General features: G+C 29.6%; 1 protein-coding gene across 1 annotated transcript; it reads left to right on the top strand.

The window, feature by feature from the left end:
* Positions 1-6,479: 6,479 nt before the first annotated feature.
* On the top strand, positions 6,480-16,690 carry LOC110929444 (MATH domain and coiled-coil domain-containing protein At3g58220). Its single transcript, XM_022172603.2, has 6 exons — positions 6,480-6,523; positions 9,745-9,877; positions 9,963-10,147; positions 10,240-10,531; positions 10,646-10,809; positions 16,395-16,690. The coding sequence occupies exons 2-6, from the start codon at positions 9,750-9,752 to the stop codon at positions 16,553-16,555; spliced, it is 930 nt and encodes a 309-aa protein (XP_022028295.1). The 5' UTR covers positions 6,480-6,523; positions 9,745-9,749; the 3' UTR covers positions 16,556-16,690.
* Positions 16,691-16,955: the final 265 nt, after the last annotated feature.

The following is a 16,955-nucleotide window of genomic DNA, read 5'->3' as shown; positions in this document are numbered from 1 at the left end:
TGCCCCCAAGTTATTCAAACCCATCAAAATCGATAAGCCCCAGAAACCTTAATTTCGAATTTGTAGTCGCCGGAGGTCAAACTTGGCTCAATGGAACAACTCCGTCAGCTTTAGTCTTTCGAAACTTCGAAATTTCGAATTATATATATATATGAGAAGTAGTAGGCTAATTGAGAAACTTTAAAAGCATTCTGGACCACACATTTTCCCTATGCAAAAAAACGTAAAAAAATGCAATTTTTTTTTTTGGAAAAATCAGAGTTGTTTCTATTAGGGTTTTTTAGGGATCAATACACATGTGTATATTGTTAATCTTTTAACTATACATATATGTATATTATCAATTATACATATATATATATATATACATGCTTAAAATTGAAAAGTAAGTGTTATAAATCTTTGATTGAGGTGAATGATTTAGTTTTAGCTTTAGGATTTAGCATTAGTATTTATGGTTTAGCATTAGCGTTTAGCTTTAAGGTTTAGCATTAGTATTTAGGGTTTAGCTTTAGGGTTTAGCATTTTAGTATTAGTATTTAGAGTTTAGCATTAGTATTTATGGTTTAGCATTAGGATTTTGCATTATGGTTTAACTTTTGGGTTTAGCATTAGGGTTTAGCTTTTGGGTTTAGCTTTAGCTTTAGGATTTAGCATTAGGGTTTAGCTTTAGGGTTTAGTTTTAGGGTTTACGTTTAGGGTTTAGCTTTAAGGTTTAGCATTAGGGTTTAGCTTTAGGGTTTAGGTTTTATGTTTAGGGTTTAGAACACTTATTTTTCAATTTTAAACATGTATATACATATATGTTTAATTCACAATATACACATATGTATAGTTAAAAGATTAACAATATACACATGTGTATAAATCCCTAAAAAAAACCTTAAAGAAAAAGCTCCGATTTTTCCAGAAATTTTTTTTTGCATTTTTTGATTAGGAAAAATGTGTGGTTCAGAATGCTTCTCAAGTTTTTCAAATAAGGTGGACTTCTTTTAGGATCCCTACCCTATATATATATAGGGGAAGATTCATTGGGGAACACTAAAGAGTGAGGAACCATGCATTTAACATCTTCAAAATTCAACTTAACATGTTAATTTTTTTTTAATTTTCGGCGTTTTTCTTTTAAATACATGTAGAAGCATTTTTAATAAAACAAATTCAAAAACTAAGAAATAGTTAAAAAGGTAAACTTTTTTTTACAAAAAAATATTTTTATTGGAATAGTTTCCACACATTTTTATAAGGAAAAGCACCCAAATAATTTTAAAAAAAATGATTTTTAACATGTTATGTTGAATTTTTAAGATATATATTTTCCTTACAAAAATTGTTTATATTGGAATAGATTCTACATATTTTTGTAAAGAAAAATGCCGAAAAACATTTAAAAACACTAATTTTTAATATGTTAAGTTAAATATTTAAGATGTTAAATGTATGATTTCCTAATTACCCACACTTTTAGTATTTCTCAATAAACCTCACACAATATATACATACACATATTTATGTGTAATTATAGAGTGTTTTCCTTTAATAAAAATATAGCCTTTTTTCCTATTTCCAAACTGTTTGTTTTCTTTACTTTACAGATTCAAAGATACCATTCCTAACTATTTGTTTTCTTTACTTTACGGATTCAAAGATACCATACCATTCCCAACAATTGTTTAACCTTAAAAAAAGTACCTTTTTATTTCATAAAAGGATTCATGCAAGCAAAGAAGAACCTATGTGCAAGTCGTTGAAGTAATTTATCATGACTAATTTTAAATTTATTTTACTTTATTACTATTACTAGGTTATAGACCCGTGTATTACACAGGTTTAATAAGAAAAATATCATACGTAAACTCATGTAACACACGAGACTATAAGCTAGTGACTTAAATAATAATATAATAATTACAAATAAATAATAATAACAATAGCAATAACAATTTTTCTAATCCAAATAAAACTCACCCAATTAATTTTTATCACCGGCAAAATGTAAACTTAAGGAGTTATGTAAATATCGTCTACAATAGTGAGATTTAACTTAATCATGATATTAAATTACAAAAATAAGTTAAAATGTAATCTAAATTATGGAAAATATAATTTAAATTTTAAACTATATACCATATTGTTTTTATAGGTTTATCAACGTGCGGTATAAAGTTCGTTGAATGCAGAGTTATATTTGCAATAAAGTATTTTTTGTATTGCACACCACATGCGCTATATATTAATAACAAAAATTTAATATTAATATAATATATTATTAATAAAATAAAAATATTGTTAAACTATATACCATATTGTTTTTATTGGTTTGATCCACAATGATTAAAAAATAAAAACTTTGTGTCACTTATAAAAATAAAAATAAATATATAAAATACTAGAATGATATAAGATAAATATTTTTATGTATTACGTATTTATCTATAGTTATGTATAGATTAAAAAATTGGATATATTAATATGATATAATAATATTTATTTATTTGTTGTTGTGTGTAGATTAATAAACTATATAATAATAATAATAATAATAATAATAATAATAACAATAATAACAATAATAACAATAATAACAATAATAACAATAATAATAATAATAATAATAATAATAATAATAATAATAATAATAATAATAAAGGAGAGAATGTCATATGACATTAAGATAAATTTAAAGAGAGAATGTCATGTGGCATTAACTTGATTCTTTTATTAGTATTAGATTATTATTAATTTAAAGAGAGAATGTCATATGGAATTAACTTGATTCTTTTATTAATATTAGATTATTATTAGTTTAAAGAGAGAATGTCATGTGGCATTAACTTGATTCTTTTATTAGTGTTAGATTATTATTATAATTTATTTATTTATCAGTTAACTTAGATTAAATACACAATTTTGGCGGTTTTTGAAAATATCTTTACCCTTTTATTACCCAACTATATTCTTTAGGGGTTTGTTTGTTTTTTTAACTGTTTAAATAAAACTAGGTTGTTTCTGTCCACGTGTTGTAGCGATGAACCAATTCGTTTTGAAAAGAAAAAATAACTAAAGTAATTAAGAACTCGGTTATTGGTAACGAATGTTTCAATTAGATATTCCCGGTACAATAATATAAACTATTTATAGAACTTAGAACTAAACATATACATAACTGAGTGATGATGATTCACATGTTTTTAGAAAAAAAATTGATAATAAGGCATAGAATATTTTAGTTATTTAGTTTAAATAACATTAACTTGTAAATATATCTTTGTATGAGTTGTTAATTTATCCAGAAGAACATAAAGCTCATGATCTCACACTTTTACTTTAAAACCTAAATCATTAATTAAAATATAAAATAAATCTATGTTACAGTTTAATCCATGTTAAATATGTGGGTATATTGGTTCTTCTAGTTGAGAGTTAACTCGGATTCAAATAGCAGGATCTCAAATCTAGCAAACTTCGCTACCACCTCCAACCGTTAACCGTCCTCCGACCACACACACCCTAAAGGAATAATAATTTCAAGCCTCTTAATAGGCATTAGGACCACTTCCTCCGAACAAACAACCACCCAAATGTTGCTTTTTAATATATACAATAACTTGTTCAGTGGGCTGGTTCAAGCGTAGATAAAATAGCACGTAACAGTATATTTTTACACGAGCGCCGAACAGTTTAAAAAACCCAAACGATTTAAAAACGTTTAAAGCAACCAGTCAATTTAAAAGTAATGTTACAAAAATTAATTTCGAAATATAGATAAAAAATAACTAAAGCATCGTTAATATTATTCCTTGAAACTATATATAAAAAGATAAAACATTGAAAAAATCATGACGTCATAATGAAAAATTCATTTAAAACTTAAAGCTTTAACTTTATTCAAGTTCGAGAGAGTTGTATAATATAATATATTATAATATAATATATATATAACGGGAAATGTTTCTTCATTATATTATCTAACTAAATTTTTTACTAAAATAAACAACGGACCAAACATATGTCGATTCCCTTCTAGCAATATTACAAGTATACTTTTGAGTTCTCTTTTATTTGATATAATAAGGCTACACGGTATGGGGTGTGGCCCCGGTGCGTCGCGGGTCGGCGACGGTCCAAACACCGTGCCGTCCCCATCCCATCCCGTCCTCTCCGTCGGCTTCTAGCCGTTTGCAACGAAGCAAAAAAGGTGGGTCCCTTTTAACTTTTTGACCGTTAAAAAAAAAAAAAAAAAACAAAATTACCATAATTTGAAAAATGCCAAACGGTCACATTTAGAAAATATATAAATTTCACTTCCATTTTCACTTTCAATCACCAAATTAACCCCAAAATTTCACCTCTTTCTCACATAATTTTTATACTCCTTCTTCCACTATTCTATAAACCTTCTTCCACATAATTTTCATGGATCCGTTCAACAACCCGGAGAACCCGAACACTTCGAACAACCCGAATACTCCCAACAATCCGACCCAACCTAATGTTTTTTCGGTTCCGGGATATTATCCAACGCTAGAACCGAACCAATTCTCGCGATATTCATCGAACGCGTTTGCTTCATTCCAACACTCGCCAAACCAATTCGCTCAAATCTCCCAAAATCAAGCCCTTCAACAAATGATGATGCGGGGTGCTTGGAACTTCCCACCCGTTCAACCTCAACCGATCCCCACACCACCCGTTCAACCTCAACCGATCCCGACCCAATCCGAACCCGAAGACGATGTGGAGATTGTTCCCAAAACCCAACCGCCTAAAGGGAAAGGAAAACGAAACAAAGGCAAACAAGTGGTGGGTGATCAAACGTCGAAACCGAAGGCGACTAAGTGGACCCCAATCGAAGAAGAAGCCTTAGCCAAGGCTTTCATTGGCACTTCCGACAACCCGGTAAAAGGTTCGTAATTTTTTAAAGTTTACATCTTTTTAAAGTTTACATAACATACGTGAACCGGAGCGTCCACCGGGCCGAGACAAAACAAAGAAGGAGCGGGCCAAGGGAAAAGAAAAGGAAAAGGTGGACCCGCACATGGTTGAGTTTATGGAACACCTAAAAATGTACAACGACGTCACGGCCCAAAAAACGAAGACGAAGGAGCGGGGCATCGAAGAAAAAAGTCGTGCATCGGAAGAAAAGTTAAAAGAGAAGGTCCGATTGGCGAATGAGAAAATCCGAATTTCCGATGAAAAAATTCGGCTCAAGGAATGGGAAATAATGACGATGAATGTCGAGGACGAACCCGAGCCGAAACGTTCGATGTTGAAAAAATTACAACACGACATCATGAAAAAACATCAAATTATTTAACTCTATGTTTATTTTTATTAAGTCTTTGTTTTTTTTTAAGTTTATGTTTTTTTATATTTATGTAATGTGGGTTTAATATTAATGAAAATATTTTGTTAGTATATTTCTTAAATGTAAAAAAAAAATAGAATACTAAAAAAAATAAAAAAAAAACATAAAAAGTGGTGGAGGACTATGACTAGGACCATCCTACCATGCCCTCTAGTTTTGGAGGATGGATCATCTTAGAGAAGAATGTGACGTGGCGCCTACGTGGCGGATCATCCTCCAAGGATGGTCCATCACCATACCTTGTAGTCTAAGTGCACCGAAAGGCAATATTGACCGAGTCTTGCCACAACACCCGATACAACGTTCGGACAAATCTAACTCGTTGTTTATAAATGTGAGAAAATGTAACTTATGAGAAACTTTTTTATATTTTGTTTCTTATAAAATAAAAGGAAGGTTATTTATTATTTGTTTATTGCTCACTGCGGCAATTTGGCTTTAGCCAACGCGAAAAAACCGTTTTAAAAATTTTGGTTGCGTCGAGCGTAACACATAAGGTTATTATTCTTTTTTATAAATGTGAAAAAAAATGTTATTGGTCGCGTGGAGCCGAACACATAAGGTTATTATTATTCTTTTTTTATAAATGTGAAAAAATGTAAACTTATGAAAAACATTTTTATTTTACTTTTATAAATGTTTATTATTATTAACAATGAATGTTATTTATTATTAGTTTACTGCTGTGGCGATTCGGTTTTAGCCAAATCCGAAACAACCGTCTTTATTATTTTGGTTGTGTTGAACCGAACACTTGTTATTATCATTTCAGTCGTGTCGTATTATGACTTTATTTTTTGTTGCTAATGTTATTACATTTGAGTTTTCTCTTTCAGGGTTGCTGAACCGAACTCTGATAAGTTTTGAACCGAGTAGATACCGACCGGGTTTCGGTACCATAACAAACTAATTAAACTGATACTGATCCAATTTCCGTCAAGGAGCGCTTGGAATCCCGCTAGTTTAATCCAAAACGACAAAAGGGTTTTTGAGATTGCTAGCTTAGATAAGTGATTATCTGCCAAACAAGGGAAGCATATACCTTCTTTTCTTTTTACCTCCAAATTCAGATAACATCGTATTATTTATAGGGACAAAGCATTACGAGAAAGTGAAAGAACATCACAAGTTGATTTCAGAACGGAGATTTCTCAGGTAATCTTTAACTTGAATGCCTGATGTTTAATTTTGATTGTAAAATCTAAATGTTTTATTAATCTAGAACTGAGACTAAAAATGGTTCTAACTTTAATTTCGGTTCTTAATATGTAAATGTGGCTAGGCTGTTAGCCCATTATCCTGTGTATATGTTCTTTGGTTTAATAAAATTAGCCTATAAAAAATATGACTACATGTTTGAATGTCTTTATCACATTGCGCACAATAATATATGTGGGCTCTGGATAGATGAACTTAATTATTTTGTGGAAACTGAAACATGGATAAGAAGATAATTTGATTTAACGTGGGTGTAACAGGTTGGCGGGTTGAAGTGTGCAATCTATATAGCTGACCCATATTATTTTTTCGTTTTAATATTTTTAACACATATATTCAGGTTAACACAAACTCGATCCATTTAACCCATTTTTAAATGAGTCATACATGTTGACGAATTATAAGTGAATTGTTATAAGCAGGTTATTGGTAATGAGTTTAATAGCGAAGAGTGTGACAAGTATAGTGTGACCCATTTAACCCATTTTTTTTAATGAGTCATACATGTTGACCACCCATTTTTTTAATGAGTCATGCATGTTGACGAATCATATGGTTTGACAAAACTAACTTCATTTTAGCTAACAATGTAAAATGGAAAACATAAAAAACAAAAGGGGAATTGGCCTGTAATAATCCCACCTAGACCTTATTGGCCATTAATAATCCCACCTCAGAATATTCCCCCCACCAGTCCCACCTTTCACCTATTTTTCCTACAATGGTCCCCCGTTAAAAAAACTTAACGGAGTTAAGCTTTTTTCCAAATTGCAAACAGATTTTTTAGGGCTTCTGATCAGAACAATGATACGAGTCAATTGATGTAAAACTTACTTCAAAATGGTGTTCCAAGTGACTTGATTTTGGTTAATTGGAAATTTAAACACCCGAATTGAAGCGCCGTTTTCATCGTTTGAAGCACCGTTTCAAGGCAAGTTTTACATCAATGGACTCGTATCGTCGTTCTAATCAAAAGCCCTAAAAAACCTGTTTGTAATTTGGAAAAAAGCTTAACTCCGTTAAGTTTTTTTAACGGGGGACCATTGTAGGAAAAATAGGTGAAAGGTGGGACTGGTGGGGGGAATATTCTGAGGTGGGATTATTAATGGCCAATAAGGTCTAGGGGGTTTATTACAGGCCAATTTCCCAAAACAAAAAGAAAATTATAACTTTTTTTTCTAAATACTTAAATGGTTTAACGGGTCAACCCGTATTTTATATGGGTCAAACCGACCAGCTTATAAAACGGGACAACCCGGACACGAGTAGTTTTTTGAATAAGTCGTGTTAGTCGATCCAAAACCAATTTCTCTTTTCTGTCGTTTGTGAATCATGTCAAGAATTACCGCCTAAGGCATAAGGTTCAATTGAAAGAAAATAAAGCATCTAGTGACCGGAGATTGTGAAATAAGTAAACCATAGACATAGGCATACGGCCATTTGTTGTTGCTCCAAAAGCGAAGCCATTAAACATCGACATAGCATGAAATAAACATTAAACATCGAACTAAAGTTAATGATTAACTATCTATTTATATTTATATAGAGAGTAAATTATTGTTTTGGTCCATGTGGTTTAGTTAATTTACCCATTTCAGCTTAAAAAAGAATATTTTAACATGACCCGAAGTTGCATTTTATATGGGTTTTGGCCTCTAACACTAACTTTGTTACATTTTTGCAATTAAGTGTAAGTGTAATTAGGTCATTATATATACCTTAGGGGCTGTTTTTGATAATTATAAAGTTATTTTAATATTTAATAGATTATTAATGCAATTACTTTTTAAGTTTTTTTTTATTATTTCGTTATTTTCACGATTTTTATTTAACAAAACATGTTTTAAATATACAAATAAATATGTATTTTCATTAACCTTATATTTAATAAAATATGTTTTAAACCTTGTATTTAGTTTAAAAAATATTAATAGCCTAATATTTAAGAGAGTAAATTACTGTTTGTCTGTTCGAAATTTGTTCATTTTTTAAAACCTTTTGTTTACTAAAATCATTCGCTTTTTAGAACTTTATATTTTTACCACAATTTTTAATACCATTTGTTTTTTTTAAATGTTGTTTTTAAAATCTTTGAAAAATCGTTTATTTGTTTAAAATTGTTCATTTTTACCTTTTTTTTAACAATTGTTTTTTAAACTTTGTATTTTGTATTTTGTATTTTGTAATTTATTTATTGCCAATAGCAAAAATAAACTTAAAAAAATGAATGATTTTTAAATCAAAGGAGTTTAAAAATGAACAATTTCAAACAAACTCGAAGATTTAAAAAAACAATATTTATAAAAAAACAAATGGTTTTAAAAAATATGTTAAAAATATAAAGTTTAAAAAGCGTATGGTTTTAATAAATAAAATTACATATATTAATTATATATTTCCTTTATCATTTTTTTAATAATTATTTTTTCTCTTTTTAGAACATATATTCATTTATCAAATAACTTGATACTTCTTTAATCATTTACATTTATAACTTTTTTTTTCTAAAAACTTAAGTACATAGTTGTGCTAGTTGTGCTTGATTTTTTCCCTCGACATTCCGTTATAAGGTTTGTTAAAAACGAAGTTCTACTCAAAATAAAGTATTTATTTGTTATTATAAAAGAATACAAAGATAAACTAAATCGTTTTAATGGTTTGGTTTTTTAAACAAAAATGTTTTATTTTCAAATCACATTTATTTTACATTGTTATTTGCTCGATTTCGTCGAAACATGTGACTTAAAACCTAGTTAAACTAAACGTATGTTTTGCTTTAAAAAATAATCATTTTACTTAACCTACACTTTCCTCCTCTCTCCTCTTTCTTTTACCTTTTTTTATATTTTTTTTACATTTTTTATTTACTTTTTTCCCTTTCAATTTTACCATTGTTATTAGATTTAATTTTTTATATTATCATTTCTTGTTATTATTCGTGTTGTATTAAGCATTGAGACCATGACGATACCATAACGAAACAAAACGAAATGACATTGATCGAACTTCCTACGGTTGCAATAGCTTATTTCGGTACTGTTGCAAACCGATACCGATGACAATCGAATTCTCGCCGTGTTACCGCGACAACACGTGGGTTGAGTCCTGCCAATATTATTTAATTAAATGATTGACTACCATCATACCTCTCTGTGCAGCAAACATGTTCATATCATATAGAAAACATGAACCAGCACACTATATGCTCAAGATTGAGTCGTTTTCCATTCTTTCTGAAGCTGAAACGTGGAAGATTGAGTCTGATGTTTTTGAAGCCAGCGGTCATAAATGGTTGAATCTCAACCCTTTTTATTATATATAGAAATGAAGTTTTCTTGAATCCTTTAACATTTTTTCCATTGAAATATTTGATTAGGAGACTAGATTTATACCCGAACGGAAATGACCCGAATGGAAATGATGAGGAAAATGAGGGTAGCTACATTTCTTTATATGTGGTGATATGTGACACAGAGGGTTACTCAAATGGGTGGGAAGTCTGTGTTGATGTATGCTTTTTTGTTTATGATCACTTACATGACAACTATGCAACCTTTCAAGGTAAATCTATTTTCTTTCATTCATTTCCTGACTATATATGTATACTTTTTAAGAATTTTATGAAACCAACTTGTTAATGTGTGCGTTTATAGATGCGAATGGGCATAGGACAAGGTTCCATGAGAATAAGACGACATGGGGTTTTGACAAACTAATATCATTGGAGTCTTTTATGGAGGGTAAAAGCGGGTACCTTTTCAAAGATTCGTGTGTGTTTGGAGCTGAGGTTTTTGTAGTTCCAGAGTTTACACAATTAGATCGGTGCCTAACGATGACAAAGCCTCCAACAACTATGAATACTTACACTTGGAAAATAAATACATTTTCAAGCGTAACAGAGGACGTTTTGTATTCAGATGTCTTCAAAGTTGGCAAAGTCAAGTGGTACATTATCATAATCCATAAGGATCTCATTTGACATTTTTTTGTTTGAAACACCATAACTTAAGATCTTTAATGATCTAATGGATTATTTTATCTTTACTTTCTTGACGCTAGGAAATTAATACTCTATCCCGAGGGAAACATATTATGTAAAGGTACACATTTGTCACTATATTTAGGTGTACATGATGCTGCTTCTTTAACTGATGGTTGGAAAGTTTATGCAAAATTCAAGTTGCGGCTTTTGTCATTGGATATCGAAGACGATATAGAGATAGGTAAACTCAATACCTCCATACCACATTAAAGTTATGAGCCCATTAATCATATATATCCATACCACATTAAAGTTATGAGTCCACTAATCATATATATATATATATATATATATATGAGAAAGATTCGTTAGTAACCACCTTTATTGCAAGAACCGCGAGAATCAATGTGAACATAACCAAAAATACCTAAAAATAGCTAAAAAAACACAAAAAAAAAATTAATATTTATTACCTCTAAATCGCTAATTTTCATTACCAAAAAAAATTTTTAGCTACTAAAAGTAACGATTTTGAGGTAAAAATATTTAAAAAAAATTGTGTGTTTTTTAGATTTTTTTAGGTTTTTTGGGGTTTAGTTTTTAGCATTTTAGCTTGGGTGGGTGTGTGTGTGGGGGGGGGGGGGGGGGGAGCTTTAGTTTTTTTTTTTGGGGGTGGGGGGTTAGGTTTTTTTAGGGTTTTTTTTTTAGTTTTTTTTAGGATTTTTTTGATGTGTTTACATTGGTTCTCATGGTTCTCACAATAAAGGTGATTCTCAAATAAACCTTACCATATATATATATATATATATATATATGGGGGCTGCTAGAATGAGAACCACCCCGAGTTGTAAGAACCGCGAGAACTACACCCCACGGAGCGCCGTTCGCCATGATTTTTTTTTACAAGTAGATGTGTGTATTATAAACACAGCCGTAAAAAATCATGGCGAACGGCGCTCCGTGGGGTGTAGTTTTTTACACCACAAGTTTGGTGTTTTTTAATTTTTTTTCTTTTTTCTTTTTTTTTTCACCAAACTTGTGGTGTAAAAAACTACACCCCACGGAGCCGTTCGCCATGATTTTTTACGGCTGTGTTTATAATATACACATCTACTTGTAAAAAAAAAATCATGGCGAACGGCGCTCCGTGGGGTGTAGTTCTCGCGGTTCTTACAACTCGAGGCGGTTCTCATTCTAGCGGCTCCCATATATATATATATATATATATATATATATATATATATATATATATATATATATATATATATATATATATATATATATATATATATATATATATATATAGGAACCACCCTTCATTACAAGAATCGCGAGAACCAATATGAACACAAACAAAAATACCTAAAAAAATCTAAAAAACACACAATTTTTTTTATATTTTTATGCAAAAATCGCTACTTTTCCTTATTAAAAAAATTTATTTAAAAATTTTTTTTGCTACTAAAAGTAGCGAATTTTGAATAAAAAATAAAAAAAAAATGTATAATTTTTTTTTTGGGGTAGGGGTTTAGTTTTTAGCATTCAGCTTGGGGGAGGGGGTTTTAGGTTTTTTTTTTTTTTTTTTCGGGGGGGGGGGAGGATTTGGGTTTCTCTCATCTCATTTATTATTATTATCTTTGGTTAATTAATTAGTCATAAAGATTATCATCCTCCACACTAAAATTTTTCTCTACGCCTATCAAAATTTATTCTACACATTTTGAAATTTATCCTACACAACTCAAAATTCATCCTACACACCTCGTAATTTATCCACACTTTAAATTAATTTTTTTCTTCTTTGGAAAAATATATTTTTTGAAAATAAGTTACAAATTTAATGTAGTTAGCTATTAAAAATGGTGACTACCAATTAATAATCTATCTAGGTTTACCAATCTACCCTTACAGTAATATTAAATACAAAAATTAAATAAAGTAAAATGAAAGATTCTTATTAGTTGAATTTTTTTCTTTTTTATTCTTATAAAAAATTTCTTCTCATTTGAACCCTCCACTATATATATATATATATATACATATATATATATAGGGGGAGGTTCATTTGAGAAGAAAAATAAATTGAGAAGAAAAAGAACAAAGGGTACAATTGTAAAACATTAAATAGTTTTCTCTCATCTCATTTATTATTCTTTTTGACTAATTAATTAGTCATAAAGATTATCATCCTCCACTTTAAAATTTTTTCCTAGACACATCAAAATTTATCCTACACGTTTTTTTAATTTATCCTACACATATTGAAATTTATCCTACACAACTCGTAATTTATCCTACACACCTCATAATTTATCCTACACCTTAAATTAATTTTTTCTTCTTTGAAAGATATTTTTTTTTTGAAAATAAGTTACAAATTTAATTTAGTTAGCTATTAAAAAGGAAGACTAACAATTAATTATCTATCTAATTTTACCAATATACCCTTACACCTATATTAAATACAAAAATTAAATGAAGTAAAATAAAGCATTCTTATTGGTTGAAGTTTGTTCTTTTTTATTCTTACAAAAAATTTCTTCTCATTTGAACCCTCCACACTATATATATATACATATATATATACATATATATATACATATATATATATACATATATATACATACATATATATATACATATATATATATATATATATATGTACGTGATCATCTCAGCCGTCCGATCTGGTGCGAATTCACTTTTAAACATGCGATTTGTGCTGAAAAACCAACATACGAAATCGCTTTATAAACCAACAAGCGATTTCATCATATTTACCAAGATGCGAAATTGCTACAAAAAAACCAACATGCGATTTCATCAAAAATACCAACATGCAATTTCAAACATGTTTTTTTATAGCATGCGATTTCACAATATCATACGTATTGTACGTTAAGAGATATTGTATTTTACACTTTCACTGTATTTATATATATATATATATTGGAGAAGGATCTGTTAGAAACTATCCTTTATTGTGAGAACCACGAGAACCACTGTGAACACAAACAGAAATACCTAAAAAAAAATCTAAAAACACCAAAAAAAAATTAAATATTTTTTTTATAAAAATCGCTACTTTTCGTTAATAAATTTTTTTAAATTAAACTTTTTTGGATAAAAAACGTAGCGATTTTAATAAAAAATATTAAAACAAATTTGTGTGTTTTTAGATTTTTTTAGGTTTTTTGGGGGGTTTAGATTTATGGTTTAATTTTTTATTAAAATTCGCTATATTTAATATACAGAAAAAAACGTTTTTTTTTTTCAAAAAAAAAGGTGTACTGCACATATACTATAATACGAAAAAGCCTAAACTACCTAACCCAGCCCACACCAACACCCCCCCCCCCCCCACAAAACCTAAACCCCCCACCCCTCAAAAACATAAATCCATGCTCCCACCAAAAGCCTAAACACCCCCACCCTCAAAAAACCTAACCCCCCTCCTTCCAAAAAAAAAAAAAAAACCCTAAAACTCTAAACCCCTCACCCGCACCCCCTCAAAAAACCTAAACCCCCTCTACCCGCACTCCCCAAAAACCTAACCTCCCCCCCCCCCCACACCCAAAAATCTAATCCTAATCCTAAAACCCCAAAAAACATAACCCTAAAAACTAAACTAAACTTAAAAGTTAATTTTAAGCATATAATGCACATGTGCAACATATACATATAATGCACATGTGTAGCATATACGTATAATGCACATGTGCAGTACACATATAATGCACATGTGCAGTATAAGTTTTTTATTTATTTATTTATTTTTTTGAAAAAAAATATTTGAATACATAAAAAGTAGCGAATTTTTATAAAAATTATAAAAAAAATTGTTATGTTTTTTAAGATTTTTTAGTTAGTTTTTTATTTTTCTTAGGATCCTCTCCCTATATATATATATATATATATATATATATATATATATATATATATATATATATATATATATATATATATATATATACAGGGAGGGGCTCATGCGAGAACCACCCTTATATTGAGAACCTTGAGAATCAATGTGAACACAACCTAAAATAGCTAATAAAACCTGAAAAAACTAACCCCCCTCCCCCTCAAGCTAAAATGCTAAAAACTAAACCCCCAAAAAACCTAAAAAAATCTAAAAAAATCAAAAAAAAAATTTTTGATTTTTTTAATATTTTTCAGGTTAAAATCACTACTTTTAGAAGCCAAAAAAAAATTTTTTTTTTTTAACTTTTTTTTGCTTCGAAAAGTAGCGATTTTTTTATAAAAAATATTAAAAAATTCAAAAAAAAAATTTTTTTGTGTGACTTTTAGCTATTTTTAGGCATTTTTGGTGTGTTTACATTGGTTCTCGCGGTTCTCACAATAAGAGGTGGTTCTCGCATGATCTCCTCCCTATATATATATATATATATATATAGAGAGAGAGAGAGAGAGACCGGTTATTGTACACATTGCCTTAACGTACGCTGCGTACGAGATGCAGTATCAACATGCGATTTTTTTGAATATGCGATTTTTTTTAACATGCGATCTTTGGTTTTTTTCAACATGCGAGATTTCCTTTCTGGGTTATAACATGCGAACTTGCCATAGCGTATACTTCGTACGTTAAGGCATTTTATACGATACACTTTTTCTCTCTCTCTCTCTGTCTCTCTCTCTGTCTCTCTCTCTCTCTCTCTCTCTCTCTCTCTATATATATATATATATATATATATATATAGGATTAGGTTCAAGAGTGAACTGCGTGAACTAATCTGGGCCCTTGATTTTTATAATCTTGAGATTAAAGTGAGTGGCATGATGGTAATTATTTGGTTAATTTTTTCCATTTAATTTTTTCCATTTAATTAAATACAAAAAGGGTATAATCTTAAATTGATTGCATAAATCTCTCACAAATCAAGTAATCAATTATTCTCTTAAATTGATTGCATAAATCTCTCACAAATCAAATCAAGGATTAGGAAAGATCTAACTTAATTCAATTATTAAAATAATTATTTGTTTAAATGCGATGTACACATGTGTATTTTGATTTTGCTCTCTTTTTAATGCGATGTACACATGTGTATATCGTCTGTTTTTGTGTTATCTCACAATTTTTTTTGTATTGAATGTTGATGTACACCTGTGAATTGCTGTACACATATGTACGATGCTGAGTACACATGCGTACTGTTTTATTTATATCCAAGTACACATGTGTATACCGTTGAAATATGAAGGTTACATGGATCTTAAAAATCAAAATTTGAATTCTGGTGATTAAATCTGAAATAAAAATTAAAATTGAAATCTGGTGATTTGTTGTTTGTTTTGATAATTATCTTATTAATAAATAAACATAATGTGCATAATGAATTTAAATTAGGAAAGATGTAACTTAATTCAATTATTAAAATAATGATTTAAATCTAATTTATTATATAATTACAATCCTATCCTTAACAACTATAAAGAAAATCAAGGGTCCATATCTATTCACGCAGTTCATTCTTGGGAGGTTGTTCACGCTGGAACCCTACCCTATATATATATATATATATATATATATATATATATATATATATATATATAACCATGCAGAAGTCAGTTTTAATCAATTTATTTCATGAATGAGTTATTTGCAATTTACCATCAAATAGGAATATAGGTAAAAAGAAGACGTGTTAAATGGATTAAAAGTGTATTTTAAGTAGAAAACCTTCAATGTTCTCTTTCTCAAAAACAAAATTAAGGCTTAATTTTTTTACTATTAGTTATTTGTGCTCTACATGATATTGTATTTGTCTCTTTTGATGGTTTCTTTCCCATTATACTTTGTAGAAACTGATGCCTGGTTCTGCAACTCCGTTAACGACTGGGGTTTTCACGGTTTTATCCCACTGTGTCAACTTTATGATTCAGAAAATGACTTCTTGATGAATGATAATCTTACAGTTGAAGTTGAGATTGAAGTGATGGGGACACTCAGATATTTCCTTTGAAAGAATGTTGCTGTTGGTATGCTTTGCTAGCTATTTAAAGTTGATGTGTGGATTCGTACGTTACATGTTACAATATACTTTGCATTATTGTGATTGATTTAATTTATTGTATGAAAATTGCATATTTAAAATTAACTTATATGAGTTGCATTATTGAAAAAGAATGTTCAAAATTGATAAGGAACTTGCTTAATTGGGTTTTTTTTTTTTTTTTTTGGGGGGGGGGGGGGGGGCCTTTAAAGGAGTTGCATCTATTAGAAACTGTGGAGGCCACCTTCCATATCAACTAGGGTTTCTCTTTTATTCATCACAAGGTTCCTTTGACCACCTTCCATTACCAACTACCAAACTTGACATCATAACCCTAATGATCCAACTGTCGTACTGAAATAAGCATTTT

The sequence above is a fragment of the Helianthus annuus genome, chromosome 3 (assembly GCF_002127325.2).
Source record: "Helianthus annuus cultivar XRQ/B chromosome 3, HanXRQr2.0-SUNRISE, whole genome shotgun sequence".
In the NCBI taxonomy this organism is placed as follows: domain Eukaryota; kingdom Viridiplantae; phylum Streptophyta; class Magnoliopsida; order Asterales; family Asteraceae; genus Helianthus; species Helianthus annuus.
Note: the sequence above shows the minus strand (reverse complement) of the source record. Positions and strands in the feature narration are given on the sequence as shown.